The sequence below is a fragment of the Pyrus communis genome, chromosome 15, assembly GCF_963583255.1.
Source record: "Pyrus communis chromosome 15, drPyrComm1.1, whole genome shotgun sequence".
NCBI lineage: Eukaryota > Viridiplantae > Streptophyta > Magnoliopsida > Rosales > Rosaceae > Pyrus > Pyrus communis.
The window spans coordinates 3,094,500-3,112,869 of NC_084817.1; the positions used below are offsets into that span (position 1 = coordinate 3,094,500).

At 37.1% G+C, this 18,370-nt stretch overlaps 4 protein-coding genes and 1 non-coding gene across 5 annotated transcripts; 2 read left to right on the forward strand and 3 right to left on the reverse strand.

Annotated features, from left to right (window-relative positions):
* Window positions 1-807: 807 nt before the first annotated feature.
* On the reverse strand, window positions 808-3,023 carry LOC137718033 (enhancer of rudimentary homolog). Its single transcript, XM_068457553.1, has 4 exons — window positions 2,888-3,023; window positions 2,247-2,340; window positions 1,340-1,460; window positions 808-1,160 (listed from the first exon to the last, which is right to left on the reverse strand). Exons 1-4 carry the CDS (start codon window positions 2,888-2,890, stop codon window positions 1,070-1,072), a joined length of 309 nt encoding a protein of 102 aa, XP_068313654.1. The 5' UTR covers window positions 2,891-3,023; the 3' UTR covers window positions 808-1,069.
* Window positions 3,024-3,817: 794 nt separating this feature from the next.
* On the reverse strand, window positions 3,818-6,579 carry LOC137716926 (probable folate-biopterin transporter 6). The gene is made up of 4 exons (XM_068456275.1): window positions 5,923-6,579; window positions 4,938-5,039; window positions 4,611-4,781; window positions 3,818-4,417 (listed from the first exon to the last, which is right to left on the reverse strand). The coding sequence occupies exons 1-4, from the start codon at window positions 6,577-6,579 to the stop codon at window positions 3,818-3,820; spliced, it is 1,530 nt and encodes a 509-aa protein (XP_068312376.1).
* Window positions 6,580-8,146: 1,567 nt separating this feature from the next.
* LOC137717281 (putative glutathione peroxidase 7, chloroplastic) lies at window positions 8,147-10,916 on the reverse strand. Its single transcript, XM_068456590.1, has 6 exons — window positions 10,516-10,916; window positions 10,040-10,116; window positions 9,849-9,910; window positions 9,407-9,525; window positions 9,143-9,310; window positions 8,147-8,467 (listed from the first exon to the last, which is right to left on the reverse strand). Exons 1-6 carry the CDS (start codon window positions 10,783-10,785, stop codon window positions 8,438-8,440), a joined length of 726 nt encoding a protein of 241 aa, XP_068312691.1. The 5' UTR covers window positions 10,786-10,916; the 3' UTR covers window positions 8,147-8,437.
* A 2,288-nt stretch (window positions 10,917-13,204) lies between these two features.
* LOC137717280 (eukaryotic translation initiation factor-like) lies at window positions 13,205-18,333 on the forward strand. Its single transcript, XM_068456589.1, has 9 exons — window positions 13,205-13,561; window positions 14,526-14,597; window positions 14,750-14,851; window positions 15,058-15,216; window positions 15,681-15,778; window positions 15,939-16,026; window positions 16,121-16,471; window positions 16,561-16,800; window positions 16,930-18,333. Exons 1-9 carry the CDS (start codon window positions 13,415-13,417, stop codon window positions 17,959-17,961), a joined length of 2,289 nt encoding a protein of 762 aa, XP_068312690.1. The 5' UTR covers window positions 13,205-13,414; the 3' UTR covers window positions 17,962-18,333.
* LOC137718913 (small nucleolar RNA snoR103) lies at window positions 14,016-14,122 on the forward strand. The gene has a single exon (XR_011065992.1). It is a non-coding gene; the product is annotated as a small nucleolar RNA snoR103 (small nucleolar RNA).
* Window positions 18,334-18,370: the final 37 nt, after the last annotated feature.

The window sequence follows — 18,370 nt, forward strand, 5'->3', positions numbered from 1 at the left end:
AAATTACAAATTATATTAATCCAAAATTAAAATATAACTTGCATATCATAGTTGGACATCTTTCACCATTATAAAATGAAACGCCACTAGAATAATCAAGGTCTTGAGACGTTTTATATTTAATTTTTTTAATTTTTTACCATTATTAAGAAGACGAGGAGAGTTCAAAATTATATAATTTAGGAGATGATTAGTTTCAAATTCGGAACGTATACATATAAACTCAACATCTTATTCACTAAAATATTAGACCACTCAACATCTTATTTACTAGAATATTGGACCACATGCGACAATAATCCCTCTTTAATGGTTTATTTGCATTTGGGAAAGAAAAAAATAAGAATTCTCACCCTTCGTTGTTAGAAGAGTTAAGTTTCATCCGTTGATTAAAATAAATATACAGAGCTCATTCGAAATCGTTTCTAAAATGATTGAAAGCCCTTGTAGTGAAAATGATTTTAAACCAATCCTTAATAAAAGTCCGAGTAGATGCTGATAAAAATACTTTAAATCCTTCATGCAAAAAGCACTTTAATACCCAAAATCAATTTCATAAAAAAAACATTTTCAATCATTTGAAAAACACTTCCAAACAAGCCAATAATTGCTAAAAACCATTACTTTTTGTTTTTTGAGAAGGAAAACCACTACTTTTGAAAGCAATAGGTAACTTAGTTGTTTTGATTGAACTTCTAGCCACACTAATTAGACTTACTTTTGGGTATCTCCGTTTGAAGGTTAAACAGTACAAGATTCAGATATCATCACAGCCAGAGGCTTACGAAACAAAGAACAATTGCTCTGAAACGACAACAAACGTTGATTTTCATTTGAAACTTGGGCAAAGCCACCATCTAATTTTGAAGTTATGTGCACAGATAAAAAGCTTACAACACCAGAATAACACACAGACCGGATGAAAGCCAGGATAGTCGAAAGCCGGGTAGTTATACACTTCATATCTAAATCTCTTTAAAATCCGATTCAAGTCTAAAAATACTCCATTTTCTTTTCCTTTTTCATTTTTGCAGATTTGCTACAGACCTAATCTGCAGCATCACTTTAGTCAATGTGCAAGTTTCTGCAGATGTCGAAGCGTCCGTTGTTTAATCCACTGTCTGTCGTATGGGAGATATCCCTGAATTGAGTGGTCATAACTGCAAACCAAAACCAGACATAACGTATCAGTTTCACACATAATTTGGTAAGAACTGAAGTTGACTGGAACCTTTCTAACTCAAATCTGAAGATCATTGACATATTCTACAAAATACATAATTTGGTGCCTATTTTGTGTGATTTTGGTTGAGAGAGAGAAAGAGAGAGAGAGGCATACACTAAAGCGCTCATGTCAGCAAGACCATCAATGAAATTGTAGAGATCTCCGATGTCGTAAGAGATATCTCTAATTGCTGGATTTAACTCCCTCAGCTTCCTCTCATATAGTCCACATATACCTATACACACCACAGCTTAACTTCTAGTCAATGCAAACAAAAAAATGGCGGTTATAACCACATTATATCTTGGGAGCCCTCCCACCCTTTTTCACCATGAAGTATCCAGCAGTGAACCAGGAGGGTTAAAAAACTCTCAGGAACATATAGTCAAACACATAAATGTACAGACAAAAGAAGAAGAGGGACAAGGAAGAAACATGTTTTCTCTCATATGAAGTGGAAGTTTAATATGTACACGAACCATCATGTTTCACCGAACACAAATAAACTAATCAAAACACATGTCATATAGTAGGCTCTCACAACTTATAAACTCCCAGCCTAACTAAAATAAGTATCTCGGACAACTGCACACTCAATCATGACAGAAAGCACTCAAGCAAACTAATATTTCATTCATGTACCCCCACGTGAGTTTTATAAGCTCCAAGGTCTTCACTAGGAATCTGGATAAAGTACTGAGGCACTACCGATTACTAATCACATCCTTCAGTTTTCAAGAAAAACTTACTTACCTAATAGGTGAAAGTAAACAATTTTCTGCCTCTCTGGAATCACCTATACCCTTTCTTCAGTTTCATTCAAAAATCAGCAGTTCACAAGCATTTTTTTTTTTTTCTTATACACAATGATTCCTTTTATGACACGATGAAGTAGTTCACGGTGTCAGAGACTAAATACACTTTGGGGTCGAAAGAATTGAAGAACGATAACAATGATAATGTACCAACACAATTTTATAAATAAAACGTAATCACAACAACAACCATAAATAAAACATACCATCCATTGCTTGACTTATAGAATCATAGTCCATAAATGTTCTACTTGCTTTGTTGTGAGAAGTTTGCATTAGAATGATCGTGTGCTTGTTCGCCTACATATGAAGAAAAAAGTACAATTTAGTCAGCAATTGAACACGATGGACGCATATTATGAAAGCACAAAAAGTACTCGCCAATCTAAAAACATCGAAATCATCATAAAACAAAGCATTATTGATATAACACCTGTATCATACTGTAATGCTTGACAACAAAGTTCAACAGCAAACTCACATTCACTCAACACGGTTTCAAATTCTAAAAACGTAACCTTTCGAAAAACCCACAAACCAGAACCCTAGCAGTCTGTTTGGTTTCTCAGAAAACAGAGAAAATAAAGAAAACCTGACATATTAAGGAAACAGAAAAAAGATTGCAATTTCTAAGCCTAAAATGCTCTGGTACTCCAATTTTGTCAAACCCATCAGAAAATTCCCATCAAAGCTTAATCAGTAAAAAACCTAGATTCTCAGTTTCCATACAAAATCCAATTTACAGAACAAAACCCTAATTTTGCATAAACTTATAAATGTAGAAATTGCAGAGGAAAAATTATAGAGAAAAGCATAAAAATGTTGGGAGATAAAGAAGCTAGATTACCATGTGAGAGCTGACAGTGACGACCCAAAAGTTTGCAGCAAAATTAGGGTTCGTAGAGAAGACGCGACAGCCGGAGGAAGAAAGGGAGTGGGAGAGAGTTGAAGAAGACTTTGACCAGGGTCTCTAGGTTAGGGACGCGTCGGAGTTGAGGGTAAAATAGACAATTACGATCTCGGTTGCGGTGGTCTTTTTGATGGAGAATTCAGACCGTTGGATTTATTTACTTTTTCTTTTGTTGCAACAGTGAAAAGTGTTGTTTTTAATAGGAGAGGGGGGGGTGGAATGGAAAAATCGAAAGACTTTGGGCAGCAAATAATAAAACGAAAAAGTACCTTCTTTTTTAGGGGTCAAAAAACGAAGGAAGACTTTGTGGCCTTTGGGATGGGGCAGGTCAACGCAAGTCAACGGGGTGAAAGGAGGTGATTGCGGATACAGAGCTGTGTGATGAGAGCAACTTTTACACCGAATACCATTAGGTGAATTCGTGTTAGTCGTAAAATATTTTAGACCTATATGATCTGCCCAAAATCCTTTGTATAGGACATTCGTCCATAGTCGAACGAACTATTTATGTACGTTTGTCTATAGTTGAACGAACTATTTATGTACGTTCGTCCATAATCAAACGAACCATATTATGTATACATAATGTGGTCATTCAAAATTATGATCAATCTAATTGCTATAATAACCTTTGTCTAATAGTAATTTGCATCATGAATAGTCCATGGTATAAGATACACCGGGGATGAAAAAAGAATCCGAACTTCAGACATTTCTCAACATTTACAAGATAAGTACCCCCAAACCAAACTTGTCATGTAAATTTTTGTACAATATATGAGGCAGCGATTGCAATAATCGTCACAAATCTTATATAAAACCAAGTTACGCTGGCACTACTTCCTCTCACCCAAAAAAATTGGGCACCTAAACTTCAATCTTCCCCTTCGATGGGACCAATTCCAAGCTCTGATCATCTACATCACTAAATTCAGAAGAATTCTTAGTCAAAAGATCAGAAGGAATCAACAGATCAAGCTGATCAGCCTTGGGAACCAAGAAAATCAAACCGATAGTCAAAAATCTCAACACATTTCTAATCAGAAGGGCCAGCCACAAGTTCGTAAAATTAGTCCTTGTGACACTCAAGGCATGAAGCACTGCTCCTCCACCCCATTTCGACGACAGCGAGCCAAGGCTGTCGATACACATCAACAGCGCGAAGAACGTGCCCTCGATGCCTAGAGGGCAGAGCCTCGTGCTCAGTACGATCATAGGCATCCATCGGATCTTGGTAACGATTCGAAACACGCATTCTTCCATGATCACAAAGAAGTAGTCGGGAATGCCTAGAGCTAGGTTCCACCTTAGGATGAAAGTTAGGTCGAGAAGTCCGGACATGGCGTAGAGGAGTTGAGCAAAGAAGACTAGGTTCCGAAAAGGGTAGTTTTTCAGAGTCTTGTGGTAGATCAGAACTCCTACTATCGAAGCCACTGCACCAACTGCATAAATCATCCCAACAAACTCCTGCTCATGGATAAAAATAGCTAATCAGTTAACAAATGATCCTAAAAAAAAAGTCAACTGTAACTGGTGATGGAAATCGTTATTAGGACTCCAAAACAGTCGTCCTGAACTCTTCTGTGGAGAATGAGTATCTCAGAGTGCTAATAACAACTCTCCTTCAGCGAGAAATATTAATTTTGTTGTAGAGATTGACCTGAGAGAATGCAGGGCCAGCTGAAGGGTCAGTGTACCAATAAAAATTACCTTCCTGAGTGTTAATACTGAGGGCCAAGGAGAGGTACATGTAAAGGGAAGGTTTCCACACCTGAGGTAGTTTGATTGTTTTGTACATTCCGCTCATTGCCACTCCCACGTCTTCCACTGCCTGCAAACATGAACACATTTGTACTTTAACATGATCAAATTCGAGCTTTTCTAACAAGGAGGTTAACCCATTTTTGCACCGATCGACTGCCATGCACTGGCCGTATGATCGAGAAGACGCAAAATCGGTTAAAAGTGGAAGATTTAGATTTCTAACCTTCTTCCTATGAGAGTGAAGGTTGGTTGATCTTTGTTCATATATAACAAAGCCCAGAACAGTTAGAAAGATTGGTGGGATTGCCAAGAGACCCAATGCACCCTACAACACAAGACAACATGTCGATTTTTAAATTTTCAGAATTCATAATCTAAACCGCTTATTAACACAACATTCTTTGACAACCAAAAATCCGAAAAATAATCATTCTAACCCTCTCACCAAAAATTATGAACAATTTAATAACTGCATGACCGTTTGTATCTCACAGCATGTAAACATAACAGGTATTTTTAAAAATTAAAAAATATTTATTCTAGTCTCTCTTAAACACGCCCGTAGGGATGCATATACAATAGGAATTAGAACCCGAAAAATTAGTTGTTCATTATTCTATTCCTAGTCGTCCACAACTTTTGGATAAATATTTGCATGAGTCGTTCTTGAAACTTGAAGGTATGTGGTGCACAAAATTATGCCATGCACGCACACCCATATATGATAAACAGTCAACTTTGCATAGTATCAACGATGTAAAACCTGTACAAGGAAAATACGTAAACAAAATTTTCTTTTATTTGCAAATCACAGTCTCACACGTAAATACGATTACTAATTTTTCATGTTATGATTGTTATAAAGAAAAGACTCGAGCAATGTCCATAAGAGAAATACTAAAGAGACTCTCTAAATGTGAGACTCTCCATGGATTCATTGTCACCTAACAGTTTACCGTTAATTTTCATATTAGTAGTATAAAACATTGTGTAAAAAACATGAGATAACAGAGCATCCATAGAGAGTCTCGATCGTTTTTGTTTTATAAGAGTCTCCTTATCATTTATCATGTTCTTAATCACAGATTGACATGTAAGTATAAACTTTTCTTCTCGTAATTTCAGTAAGCTACTTTAGTATATGCGTCGGTTCACGATTTGCATATAAATTATGAAAAAATAAAATTTTAAAAAAGTAATCTTGGTACCTGAGGACCAAGATGATGAACAAAAAACCCACTAGTAGAGTACCCAACCAGAGCACCAGCAGAAGAGCAGAAACCACAAAGGCTCTGCAAATCCGAAGCCAACGACCGTATCTCAATACTATTCCGGGCTATACACGCGTCGATCGTGACATCCGCAATCGCCACACCTGCCGTGACGCCGATCAACCAAGTCAATGCCACCACAGCAGCCAAGTTCCCACTGAATGCAACCGTGAGAGCTGAAACTGTCCCTATAACTCCGGCCAGGACAAAATAAGGTCGCCTTCTGTATCCCCGGACTGGAAAAACGTCGGTCAACAAGCCCCAAACCGGCTTCATGAGCCATGGAATATAGTACAGTCCAATGTAAAGCTGTACAACAGAGGGCTGGAGTTTCTGGACGTCTTTCCAGTAGTAGTCCGTGACCACTTTGAAATAAGAGCCTGAGAAGCCCTGGCTGACTCCGTAAACAAGAACCACACCCAGGACAAAGGTAGGGTTTAGCTCTGAGGAGAGCATTTGGAGCCATTGGATTGGTTGTTGGAGGATTTGGACAAATGGGTTGGTGGGATTTGGATGGTGGTGACCGTCTTGATCATCGACGTATCGGTTTGAGGTGGTTGTTTTCTGGGTTTCTTGAGAGGAGTAATCATCCATTTTTACGTAACAGGGGGAGCTTGGATCTGGGGAAGGAGAGGAGGTGAGACTCTGAGGGGGCTCAAAGAAGAAAGTCTAATAGGTGACTGGGAGTCTACAAATTACGAGTGCGTCTTTTATTTATGTAAAAATGGTTTGTTTACGAGGGGGATTCGAACTCGAGTGGAAAAAACCAGACACGCATGTTGAGAAAGTTAATTAATGACCCTACATGAAGTAATAGAGACACACAAGTAGGGCTTGGATGGAATAATATAACTAGGGAGTTGGTAACTGAGAAAACAAAGTCTGGTTTTGCAGCTTTATGTTTGAAACTTTGAATCATCAGAGAGTATTATATGAATAAAAATGTAAAAGTTCTAAAGACAACATTTAAGGCAAATTACTTCAAATTTAAAATGACTCCAAGCTTAATGTGTGACACGAACGGTAGAGAATAAAGTGAGACATGATAAATCGTTTTAAGGGGCAATTTGGGTCAATATGAGATCGATATATTTTTCGATCAAACTATCATCAGTGTTGTCAATGGCATTGCTGCTATATTACTGAAGAATTCGCCATCTTTCTTTATAATACTCTTAATCTTGATGTTGTACTTATTGTTCCTTCTCTTAACTATAATTTATTATCTGTTACTCAAATAATTGTTGCCTATATTGCCTTGCAATTTTTTGGCCTTCCTTTTATAGGTCATTCAGACTCGCAAGATAATTGGTTGTGGTATTAGGAAGGGGAAGCTCTACTATTTGGAGCTAACATCGAACAGTAGCCGAATGTTGACTCAAACTCTATTCGTGGATGGATCTCAAAGGGAGAAGAATAAAGCTTCGGAGGTTTGGTTATGGCATTGTCGACTTGGAAATGCTCTTTTCAGCTATTTACGGAGATTGTTTCCCAACCTATTTGTTAAGCATGATAATTCTAGCTTTAAATATGGTGTTCGTGAACTGGATAAAAGTGTACTTTGTTTTCGTCCAATTAAAAGTTCAGTTCTATTTATGATAATTCATTATGTATAGACCATCTAAAACTGCTACATTTGGTTTTGCTCGTTGTTTCGTTACTTTTATTGATGATTGAACATGTATGGCTTGAGTTTGTTTGATAAAGTCCAAAAGTGAAGTTACTTTTCAGCAGTTCCACAAAATGGTACAAATAAAGTAAGTCACAAAAACAGGTTCTCAAGAATGATAATGATGGTGAATATGTGAACTCTAAACTTCATGCCTTTCTTGATCACGATGATATTGTTCATCAAATTACATGTCCATATATTCCACAACGAAATAAGGTTGCAGAACACAAGAACCGTCAGCTTCTGGCGCCTGTTTGTGCTTCTTTGCTCGAGGCGCGTCTCCCGTTATCCTAATTGGGGAGAAGTTCTCACCTGAACTACATGTAATCTTGAGATTCTTAGTTTAGTACAATTTTATATAAATTAGCTTTTTTCTTATTGCTAGGATTTGTAATATCTTATGAATTCCTCCTTGAGAGATGAATAGAGACACACAATTATTCCAAAACAACACTCTTCTAGGAGTTCGTTGAGTACAGAAGGAAAAAATAAAATAAAATACTTGGCTCGTTCCCTTGGAAGTTGCCATTCCTATTAATATGCTAATCAGAGTTTGACACGTACATATGCATAAATTTTTCTATCTGTTTCTAATGAGTTATTTCCATACATGTGCTGCATGAAGGAGGCATGACTCATTCCAAGAAGGCGCCAAGCAGTGTTCAAAGATAAAACTACTGACGAGACGATATTAACTACAAAGCAGTATACAGGGATTTCCATATACACTCCATCTTCTCTTTACTGGTTGCCGCCGTGCATGTTGTCCAGCTCTTTCGCTCAAGCTGCGACCAGTTTCTGGATATCCTTCTGAAAAAATTTCGACAAAGAATCAGACCGGCAAAACAGAGAAGCTGAGAGCAGTTATTTGTAAAGAGAAGAGACTTTTATATTTTTTTTTGTTCATATTCGATACTCGAGTTACCATGCTGTTTTACTTCAGGTGCACACTAAGCAGAAAATGCACAAGTCATTTCGGCAACCAATATTAAGTTTCATATTTTCAAGCTTCGCTTGTTGCTTTGATGTTGATGCTACTAAACTATCGCCTTTTCTTTCTCCGGTACCAGTGAAATTTAGTTCAGCAAACAGACTCAACAAAGCAACTACAAGATATAGTCTCTGGAGATTTACAGGACCATTCCAATTAGCATCAGTGGTTAAACAAAAATATTGGCCTTTATCATACGGTAAGTTTCATATTTGATCGAAACAAAAAATGGGCTGTTACGAGGACAGGAGACCTGAAAACTATTTCACTTTATCAGTGTAATAGCGTAAATTCGAGTCTTGCTTGACCACCAAATCAAGAAGTTCCCTGATTCTAATCAAAAGCTTGAACAAGGATAAATGCAAGTTCCAAAATGCGGTCAACGTCTAGAAACATAATTCTAGAAAGCTAGGTTCCACCAAATCATCAAGTTCCCCAACATTTTCTTAGGAATCAATGAATTTACAAACCAAAATAAACGAGGGAATTCATACCTCAATTTGAAAAGGGGATGTTGTTGGTGGGTATCTCTCAACAACTTTTCCATTCTTGTCCACCAAAAACTTCTCAAAATTCCACTTGATAATGTCACCTAGAAAACCTCCTGCACTTGATTTCAGAAACTGGTAAACTGGAGCTGTGCTGGGACCGTTGACATCAACCTGTAATGCATTCTTAGTACTTCAAACACCCATATCCGTGAAAAAACAAAATTTCCAATAAGAAAGTAATGGATGGAAGACAGTTAAACTCTGCACCTTGTCAAAAATCGGGAATTCGGCTTTAAACCTTGTACAAGCAAACTGCTTGATTTCCCCATTTGATCCGGGTTCTTGGCCCCCAAACTGATTGCAAGGGAAAGCTAGAATCTCAAATCCTGCAAACCAGCAACTATTATCACCTTAGCAACTAAAAAAACAAATTCTCAATTAAAAGACTTTGGCTACAATGTTTCGTGGTCAAAGACGAATGAACAAATACAGCGCATTTGAAAGCTAATCCTCCCCACACACACCCACCTTGATCACCAAAAAGAAGGTGACTTGTGTGACAAGAAAAAGCACTCATCCTTAAGGATCTAACTCCAGAACTAATCCAAAGGATCTCAAAAATGCATATATCGAATCTAATGCCGATTTTTGCGGAGAACAAACTGTTAAGGAAACAGAAAAACAAGAATTTCGCGCAGTTGCAGAATACCTTGAGGTTTGTACTTCTCATACAAGTGTGACAGTTCTGAGTAATTTGAAGAAGTCAAGCCACTGAAATTCAAATAAACAAGTTTTGGTCAATTCACAAGCATCTCAAACTTTCAGTCTTCCACACAGAACTTCCGGAAAATTCGATTTACATATAAATAAATAGTTCAAACTCAATAAAGAAAATAATACCATCTTGAAGCAACATTGACAACCAAAAGAACCTTCCCCTTGAACTTGCTAAGAGGAACATCCTTACCATCAATATCCTACATTAACAAAATTTCAGACATTAGTAAAGGTTGCTCCTTTGCACCGAAAGGTAACGGGGTTGAGTCGTGAAAACAGCCTCTTTACAAAGCTGGATAAAACTACGTACAATAGACGTTCCCTTGCAAAGAAGAGCGTTTTTGGCTTGGGGTCGACCCAGACATTAGTGAAAAAAGAAAAAACCAACCACCTAGTTCAAATTGTCTAACTTCAGATTTGATTCTCTTGAACTTACAACATTACATGTATAAAACTCACCAAAAATCCCAGAAACAAAACTAAAAAACAACATAATTTCATCAAATAATTAGGGAAAACGAAAAAAGAAGCATTCTTTCAAGGAAATATTATTATTTTATATAATATATATATACACACACGCGCGCGCGAACACATACCTTGACAGTGAAATCATAGAGAGACCTTTCTGTAGCTGCTCTGGCATAAACACCCAAAGACCGAGATTTGATCAAAACCCCATTAAAATTCTCCGATTGCAAAGACAACCCATTTCGGAAAAGTGCTGATTTAGAAGACCCAAATGAGGATTTGATCCAGCACGCCATGGGAGGGCATGAAGCTGAAGAATTCGACCTTATTTTTGCTTTTGCTTTTGAAAAACTCTGTAAAGGTGTTGAAAAAGTTGCAGAGAAGGACATGGAAGCCATTGTTTTGCTGGTGGGGACTTTGGAACTCAGTAGAAATATGGGACTGGTAAGCCGTAGTGCTCTTCCCAATATATAGCTCGTCGTGTGAATGTGAGAATCTCTCGACTCCCAAAGTCTTCCTTCTGTGGAAGGAGCTTGTTTTTATTTATATATTCATTTGAGTAATGTTATTCGTATTATACCACATTTTTATAGGTATCCGATATAAACAGCTATATTATTTGAAAATTTTGTAAAATCCAAGCAAATGAAAAAGAAAGACTCTTCGTATACTACAATCATCATTTAATTAACTATTTTTTATTAATTATTAGTTTATTAAATAATGAACTAAATTTAAAAATTTGATTAATTCAAATGATATGGTTGTCCACATCAAATGCTGCCTAAGATGATATGAAAATATGGTACAAAAATATAAATAGCATTACTCTATTCATTTTTAATTAAGTGGTTGTGTTTCTTTTTCGGATGATTTGTGTTTGGTTTTTTCTAGTTATTTCTCATCCTTTTTGGTGTTTAATTAGGTCTAGCGGCACCTTGTGATTATATTACGGTAAAGTGATAGTTTTTTAATGTTAATAAAATGTTTCATATTTTTTTTGAAGAGTTTATGAGAAATTTTAGTCATATCAAACGTTTAATATTGACCCTACGTAAGAATCTTAATCCCTCACCTTGAACATACCATAGTTTTTATTGTTCTTCAAGATTTTTTTTTTTTTGAAAAAAATGATTAGTTGATGGTCATCACGGTGGTCTACTATTTCGAGGACTAAAAAGTCTCATATAGGCATTTTTTAACCTCCCCTTAGCACCAATGGATGATTCACCAACGTTAGAAATCGAATACAAAACGTGTCATGGAAATACTAGTCTAGATGTTCCCAACCACTGAATCATCCTGTGATGATTTTTTTTTCAAGTTGTTTTTAATTTGTACATACATGGCGGCTTATGAAATTTTCACATGCAAATGAAATTTATATGTGGACGTTGAGTTTAAAGGTAAAATATTTTGGAGGATTGTAATGTGATGAAAACTATTTAATTGTTTTATTGACAATGTGAGAGATTCGAACTTGATTAAATAAAAGTATTAGCCGATCATTTATATATAATTGATAATTAAAACTAATTAAATAAAAATAACATTATCACCTCAAATTCAAGTCAATTTAAGAAACGTTTTGATTGGATTACCTAAAATTCAAGTCAATTTAGGAAACGTATTGATTGGCCAATTCAATACTACACTATTGGCATGTTTCCTTTCTTTTTCTTCCTCTCCTAGTACAAGAGGGAAGGAAAATATGGAAACTCAATGCTACAAAAGCAAGAATTCGGATCCTCGTCATCTTTTCTTTGTAAAGATCTCGGGAATTCATGAATCATATCCGTTTATCGTATATCGTATTATCAGAAATTATTTTAAATATTTTCATTTAAAATTAAATACAAACAGTACATGACAAAAACTGATCGCATGATGTACAATAAAACGTGCACGATTTACAGATCTCTAAGATCCTTGCCAAAAGGATCTGGAGAGGATTGGCAAAAGCAAAATAAAAATTTATTATCAAAATAAAAAATCTAAATTAGTTTGGAAAATATTTAATTAATTAAGTAAGTATCTTGAAGGAGACAAAAATTTTAAAGAACAATGTTATTTTGGAAAGCTTTTATTTTTACCATAGAAGGTCTAATTTCTAAACCAGGAAAATAAATATTTTCAGCAAAAAATAAAATAAAAATAAAAATTATATTAATTGAAAAAAACTTAAAAATAAATTTTAGTGCCACAATAAACAAAGTGTAATTTGCACATACACCATCTAGACTCTTTAGTGCAATGACCTACGGAATAAATACCTTTTATGATGAATCACTAAACTTGTAATGTGTAACATAACGTTAATCATTATGTTAATTGATAACATTAACAATAAGTGACTCAAATTTTTGCTGACAAGAAAGCCACATTGATATCACATAAACACAACAATTCCACAATCAATAATTTAAGACATTGCTACATGTAGCAATGTGCGACGTGAAGTCAATAAACTGAAGAAATTTTTTTTTTTCCTTGAAATAAAAAAGAACGTAGAAACTTTTTTTTCGATGGCAATAAAATTGAATTACATTTACCTAAGCTATTTTTTGTTGGAATGTTTGACCTCAATCCACACTCCCTTGTTCATTTGTTACACATTTATCTTAATTTTTCGTCGTCGAATTAAATGAATTAAAAAAAATAAAGAATAAAAAGCAACAAAAAATATGTAGAAAGTAAAAATAAAACTGTGCAAATACAACTTTTCGTAAATACGTCATGTGACGAAAAATGTGTAAATACGTTTCGGGAAAAATTTAAGCGTTAAAATATTTTGTAAAATAAATAGGGTTTGCGTTTCTGCCTCTCTTCCCTATTCGGAGCGCGCTGCTGCGAGAGAAGAGATTGCACGCCGACTCTCTCTGCACATACAGATATAGAGAGAGAGAAACCCTATCCATCGTTCCAAACGCCCCCTTTCCCTCCTCTCCCTCTCTCTTCTTCCCAGTCGCGCGGCTGCAATCTCTTCCGCTTATCTAGTCGGAAAAGAAAAATCGACGGCGGCGAGTTATGATGGCGGATCCAACGTTGATAAGCTTAAGACCTGGCGGCGCCGGCGGCCTTCGTGCCCCCAGATTCCTCACGGCTCGCTTCGATTCTAACTCTTCTGATGCTCAGGCTCTCCCCTCCCATGCCGGCCTTGCTTCCGCCTTCAAGGTCCCTCCTTACCCTAGCTCCTCACTCACCTAAAAATATTGTATTGTGTATGTATATTTGTATGTATACGTATATGTGTATATGAATGTATAAGGGATCAGTGTACATATTTGTATTTTCGAATGTGTTTTGCTTGTTCTGTAGATCTGGTACTCTGGAGGTTTAATAAATTCGAAGACTTTCTTTTTCTCTTGTTTGTGGTGGATTTCCGATGTCGAGATTTGAATTGTATGCGCTTTGTTTTTGAATTCCATTATTGGTTGCAGAAAATTGAAAGTGAAGTCATTGTAAAAATTGGATCTTCAGTCATTATTCCGTTAAATCCTCAAAAAGTAGGCTTTTTTGTAATCCTAGACCAAAATTTTACTTTCAGATGCTTAGAAAAGGAGTTCGTTGTCGAAAGAGGGTGAAATTGATATTTTTAGATTTAAACGTCCTAATTCTTGGCAGGGCTCTCAAGAATGTGTACCAGCTGTAAATATGGACGAAGAGTTCTATGTCGGGTTTTTAGGTGGGCTTGCAATGAGTCTGCAATGCCCATAAAGGACCGGCATTACATTTTAAGTGTCTTAAGTATAATGTTGGCTTATGTTTGTTGAGAAATTTTTTAGTGTGCCGGGAACACGGCCCGTTACACCAAGTGTAATAATATATTTGGTTGGAATTTTTTTTCTTCAAGTTTCCAACCAATTGCATTATTACACTTGGTGTACACGGCACACTGAAAAATCTCTCATGATTGTTGATTGTGATGTGTAACGCATACATGTGGATAATTTAATGTGTTTTCACTTTAGAATACAGATGTTCGTTATGCTCGGTCACACATGCCATCCTCACTCTTCATCGATAACATATTTCTTATGTGTGTTCGCGTTTTTATTTCTATTTTGAGGTGTATAGTTCATTTACCGAGGATTACTATTCGTATGTTTCAACACTTATAACTGTGTTCTTGTAACAGACTGGTGACATGCGGTTTGAAGGTCGTGAGCGAGTTCGATATAGTAGGGATCAGCTATTGCAGCTTAGGGAGGTACTATTGTGATCACTTTTCTTTATAGCTACTATTGTTCTTTAACTATGTTATGGAGCACTAAAAAGATAGATAGAATATTTCTTAGTATCTATCCTGGAAGGTGGGGATGATAGTGTTTTTCTTTTATGACGATCTTACCTTTGGTATAGGAGGCCACTACTATCCCTGAAGAAATTTTGAAGGTTAAACGAGAAATAGATGTTGAGTTTGCTATAGAGGATCCTACTTGGGGTCGTGCAGATACTACCAATGTGAGTATACTTACCATTCACTTCTACCATGTAGCTGTGTTATTTACCTGGACTGAAAACTCATCAATATCAATTTTCACAGTTCCATGCGATTGGGTACTTTCAAATAAAATTTTCATCCTATAATTTTGTAGTCCGGTATACTTATTTTTTCTCTATATGTTTTTAGGAATTCTATTTCTAACTTTTACTTCAATTTTCTTTAGCTGCAACCTCAACCCCAAGGTCGATATTCTGAGCCAGATAACCGTGATTGGCGTGGTCGATCTGCACCTGCTTCTGAAGAGCATAAAAAGGAATTCAATAACCAGCAGGACCAACCAAATTCCCAGTTTGGAAGGGCACAAATTTCTGGTAACCAAGGGGTAATAAGTCATTATCCGATTGTGTTAAGGATATAAATGGTGTACTGCTGATCAACTTTGTTACTCTTAAGATTCTATATTTCCCATGCTGTACTGCAGATCAACTTTGTTTACCTCTTCCTGGTTACTTGACCGATAAAATAATTACCAGCAAAGTAGTACGTGAGGCATGTTATTTGTAACTTGAAGTCTTGGATGAATTTATATCAAAATTTGGGATGTCATTGAAGAATAATGTGTGTTTCAGTTGTTTGATGGTTGTTAATCTTGATTTATCTTCATACTCAGTGAGGGATCATTGGCTGGTATATATAATTAGCTATCAAAGGTTACTTCCGGAAGCTAGTAATAGCAGGCACTAGGCACCAAAATGTTGGCATGTATTTTGTTTTGCTTATATATCTTCGAATTATTTTTCTGTTTCATTAGATGTTTCCTTATTCAAGCTTTTTGAAAAAAACCAGGTGGGACCTGCTCCTGCCCTCATTAAGGCAGAAGTTCCATGGTCAGCTCGAAGAGGAACGCTTTCTGAGAAGGATCGTGTCTTGAAGACAGTGAAAGGGTAATTAATTATCTGATTCTATCAGCTGGTGGATTTGCTTGCATTATCTGTTCAACATTTTAAAAGGATGCAATTTAATAGAAGCTAGAACACGTTTTTTTTTGTGCAACTGCTTGTTCTATCTGATTATCTTATTAAAAGTGTTCTAATTTTTGTGCAGTATACTGAACAAATTGACCCCGGAGAAGTTTGACATTCTCAAGGGCCAACTGATTGATTCTGGAATTTCCACTCCAGATATTTTAAAGGTTTGTATTAACTAAATGTCTTTGAATACTTCTTACTCCATGCTTAGATATTACTTTCCTGCTAATGAGCTTGAGGATTCAATTTGAATTGCAGGATGTAATCTTTCTGATTTTTGATAAGGCTGTGCTGGAGCCAACATTTTGTCCTATGTATGCGCTTTTATGCTCAGATCTTAATGCAAAGCTTCCTCCTCTCCCTTCTGAGGAGGCTGGAGGGAAAGAATTCACATTTAAACGTGTTCTGCTGAATAATTGCCAAGAGGTTTTTGAAGGTGCTGACAACTTGAGGGCAGAAATTAGGCAGATGACTGCTCCTGAGCAAGAAATGGAATGCAGAGATAAAGAACGAATGCTTAGGTTGCGAACTTTAGGAAACATACGGCTTATTGGAGAACTATTAAAGCAAAAAATGGTGCCTGAGAAGATTGTTCACCATATTGTTCAGGTTCTTGCTAGTGTTCATTCACTTTGTATTATTATTTTTTGTATAGGAATTTGACTGCTGGACTAACTCTGCACTTTTGTCTTACACAGGAGCTTCTGGGTGATGGCAAAACATGCCCTGCTGAGGAGAATGTGGAGGCAATATGCCAATTTTTCAACACCATAGGTAAGCAGCTGGATGAGAACCAAAAGGCTCGGCGAATCAATGATAGCTATTTTAATAGGTTGAAGGAGCTGACTACGAACACCCAACTAGCATCACGGTTGAGGTTCATGGTCCGTGATGTTCTTGATTTGCGGTCTAACAACTGGGTCCCTAGGCGTGAAGAGGTGATTTTCCATACCCTGGTCATTTCTTTTTTTTTTTTTTTGGTAAAGAGTTAACCATAGAAAGCATTGTGGTACACTGTAGTGGGATTTGTGTATCTGACTTCTGTTTTTCTGTCTCTTTTTTGGAAGGTGAAAGCAAAGACCATTAGTGAAATCCATTCAGATGCAGAAAAGAATATGGGGTTGCGTGCAGGTTCGACAGCAATGATGAGAAATGCTCGCAATGCTGCTTCCCAGGGGGATTTGAGCCCAGGAGGTTTTCCTGTTACCAGGCCTATGCCTGGAATGCCCGGGACTAGGAAAATGCCAGGTATGCCTGGTCTTGAAAATGACGATTGGGAGGTCTATCGATCCCGTTCAATGACCAAGCGTGATGGTTTGGGGTCCCAGTCTGCCAGTCGTGTCCAGCCACCGTTGATTAGCAAAACACCTTCTCTCAATTCAAAATTTTTACCTCAAGGCAGTGGTGGCATAATAGCTGGGAAAACGAGTGCCTTATTGGGAGCTGGTGGTCCTCCTTCCCGAGTCGAACCTTCTACTCAAAATCCCAAACCTGTTCCGGCTGCATCACCAATTCCAGCCAAGAAACCTCTGGCTCCTGCAACTGTATCAGATTCTTCCAAGCCTTTGGCTCCTGCAGCTATATCAAATCTTGCTGTTCTACAAAGGAAAACTGTATCTCTTCTGGAGGAGTATTTCAGTGTTCGGATTCTCGATGAAGCACTTCAATGTGTCGAGGAGCTGAAAGCCCCAGCTTACCATCCAGAGGTTGTCAAGGAAGCAATTAACCTTGCTCTGGAAAAGATCCCACCGTGTGTAGAACCTGTTATAAAGCTCCTAGAGTTCTTGGTCAATAAAAATATGCTGACATCTGTTGATATAGGAACCGGGTGCCTTCTTTACGGGTCAATGTTGGATGACATTGGCATTGATTTGCCAAAAGCGCCAACTAATTTTGGTGAGATTCTTGGGAAGTTGGCTCTGGCGAAGGTGTTGGACTTAAAGGTTGTGATGCAAATTCTGAAGAAGGTGGAAGATGACATGTTCCGGGCAGCCATCTTTGGGACTGCTAAGAAGAGCATTGCATCCAGCCCTTCCGGGCAGGAATTTTTGCTTACCCAGGAAACCGTGGTCCAGGCATGTGAGAGTTTGCTTACCTGATTCATGCTAGTTTCAGTTGACGTGGGAAAGCTGTGTGGCGTTGGGCTTCCGAGGGGGTGGAGCAGTAGCTTGCATCTTCCCCTACATATTTTTGAAACTTTTATCAACCGATAATTTTATTCAGTTGTATATCTCTTTTGGGGGGTTTTAGTTCAAGTTTTGTTCTTTAAGCTGAGAAACATGATGTCTTGAATTCCTCTCGAGCTCGGGTTAATTTTTTTCCCGGGAACAATCGAGACGCAATAGGATCCTGACAATCGTTTTGTTAAATTAGTCTTGCATTCTGTGTACCAATTACTCTTGATTTTGTACCTGGCCGGTATGTGTGGCCTTAAATTTTCTCTATGGATATTGTAATCAGTTTATCTTCTAGCTTCATTACCTTATTGTTTGACCTCCTTGATAGCCC

Bases quoted from the DNA above. Each gene is read 5' to 3' on its own strand.
- LOC137718033 (XM_068457553.1), bottom strand. The intron at 1,461-2,246 runs GTATGTTTTATT...TGGTGTGTATAG, and splicing joins TATAAGTCAAGCAATGGATG to GTATATGTGGACTATATGAG. The intron at 1,161-1,339 runs GTATGCCTCTCT...TTTGGTTTGCAG, and splicing joins GCTGACATGAGCGCTTTAGT to TTATGACCACTCAATTCAGG.
- LOC137716926 (XM_068456275.1), bottom strand. From the start codon at position 6,579: ATGGATGATTACTCCTCTCAAGAAACCCAGAAAACAACCACCTCAAAC. The intron at 5,040-5,922 runs GTACCAAGATTA...CTTGTGTTGTAG, and splicing joins TTCATCATCTTGGTCCTCAG to GGTGCATTGGGTCTCTTGGC. The intron at 4,418-4,610 runs GTCAATCTCTAC...ATCCATGAGCAG, and splicing joins CTGGCCCTGCATTCTCTCAG to GAGTTTGTTGGGATGATTTA.
- LOC137717281 (XM_068456590.1), bottom strand. From the start codon at position 10,785: ATGGCTTCCATGTCCTTCTCTGCAACTTTTTCAACACCTTTACAGAGT. The intron at 9,911-10,039 runs GTATTATTTTCT...TTTGAATTTCAG, and splicing joins GTCAATGTTGCTTCAAGATG to TGGCTTGACTTCTTCAAATT. The intron at 8,468-9,142 runs GTATGAATTCCC...AAATTTTTTCAG, and splicing joins CATCCCCTTTTCAAATTGAG to AAGGATATCCAGAAACTGGT.
- LOC137717280 (XM_068456589.1), top strand. From the start codon at position 13,415: ATGATGGCGGATCCAACGTTGATAAGCTTAAGACCTGGCGGCGCCGGC. The intron at 13,562-14,525 runs GTCCCTCCTTAC...TTCTTGTAACAG, and splicing joins GCCTTGCTTCCGCCTTCAAG to ACTGGTGACATGCGGTTTGA. The intron at 15,779-15,938 runs GTAATTAATTAT...ATTTTTGTGCAG, and splicing joins GTCTTGAAGACAGTGAAAGG to TATACTGAACAAATTGACCC.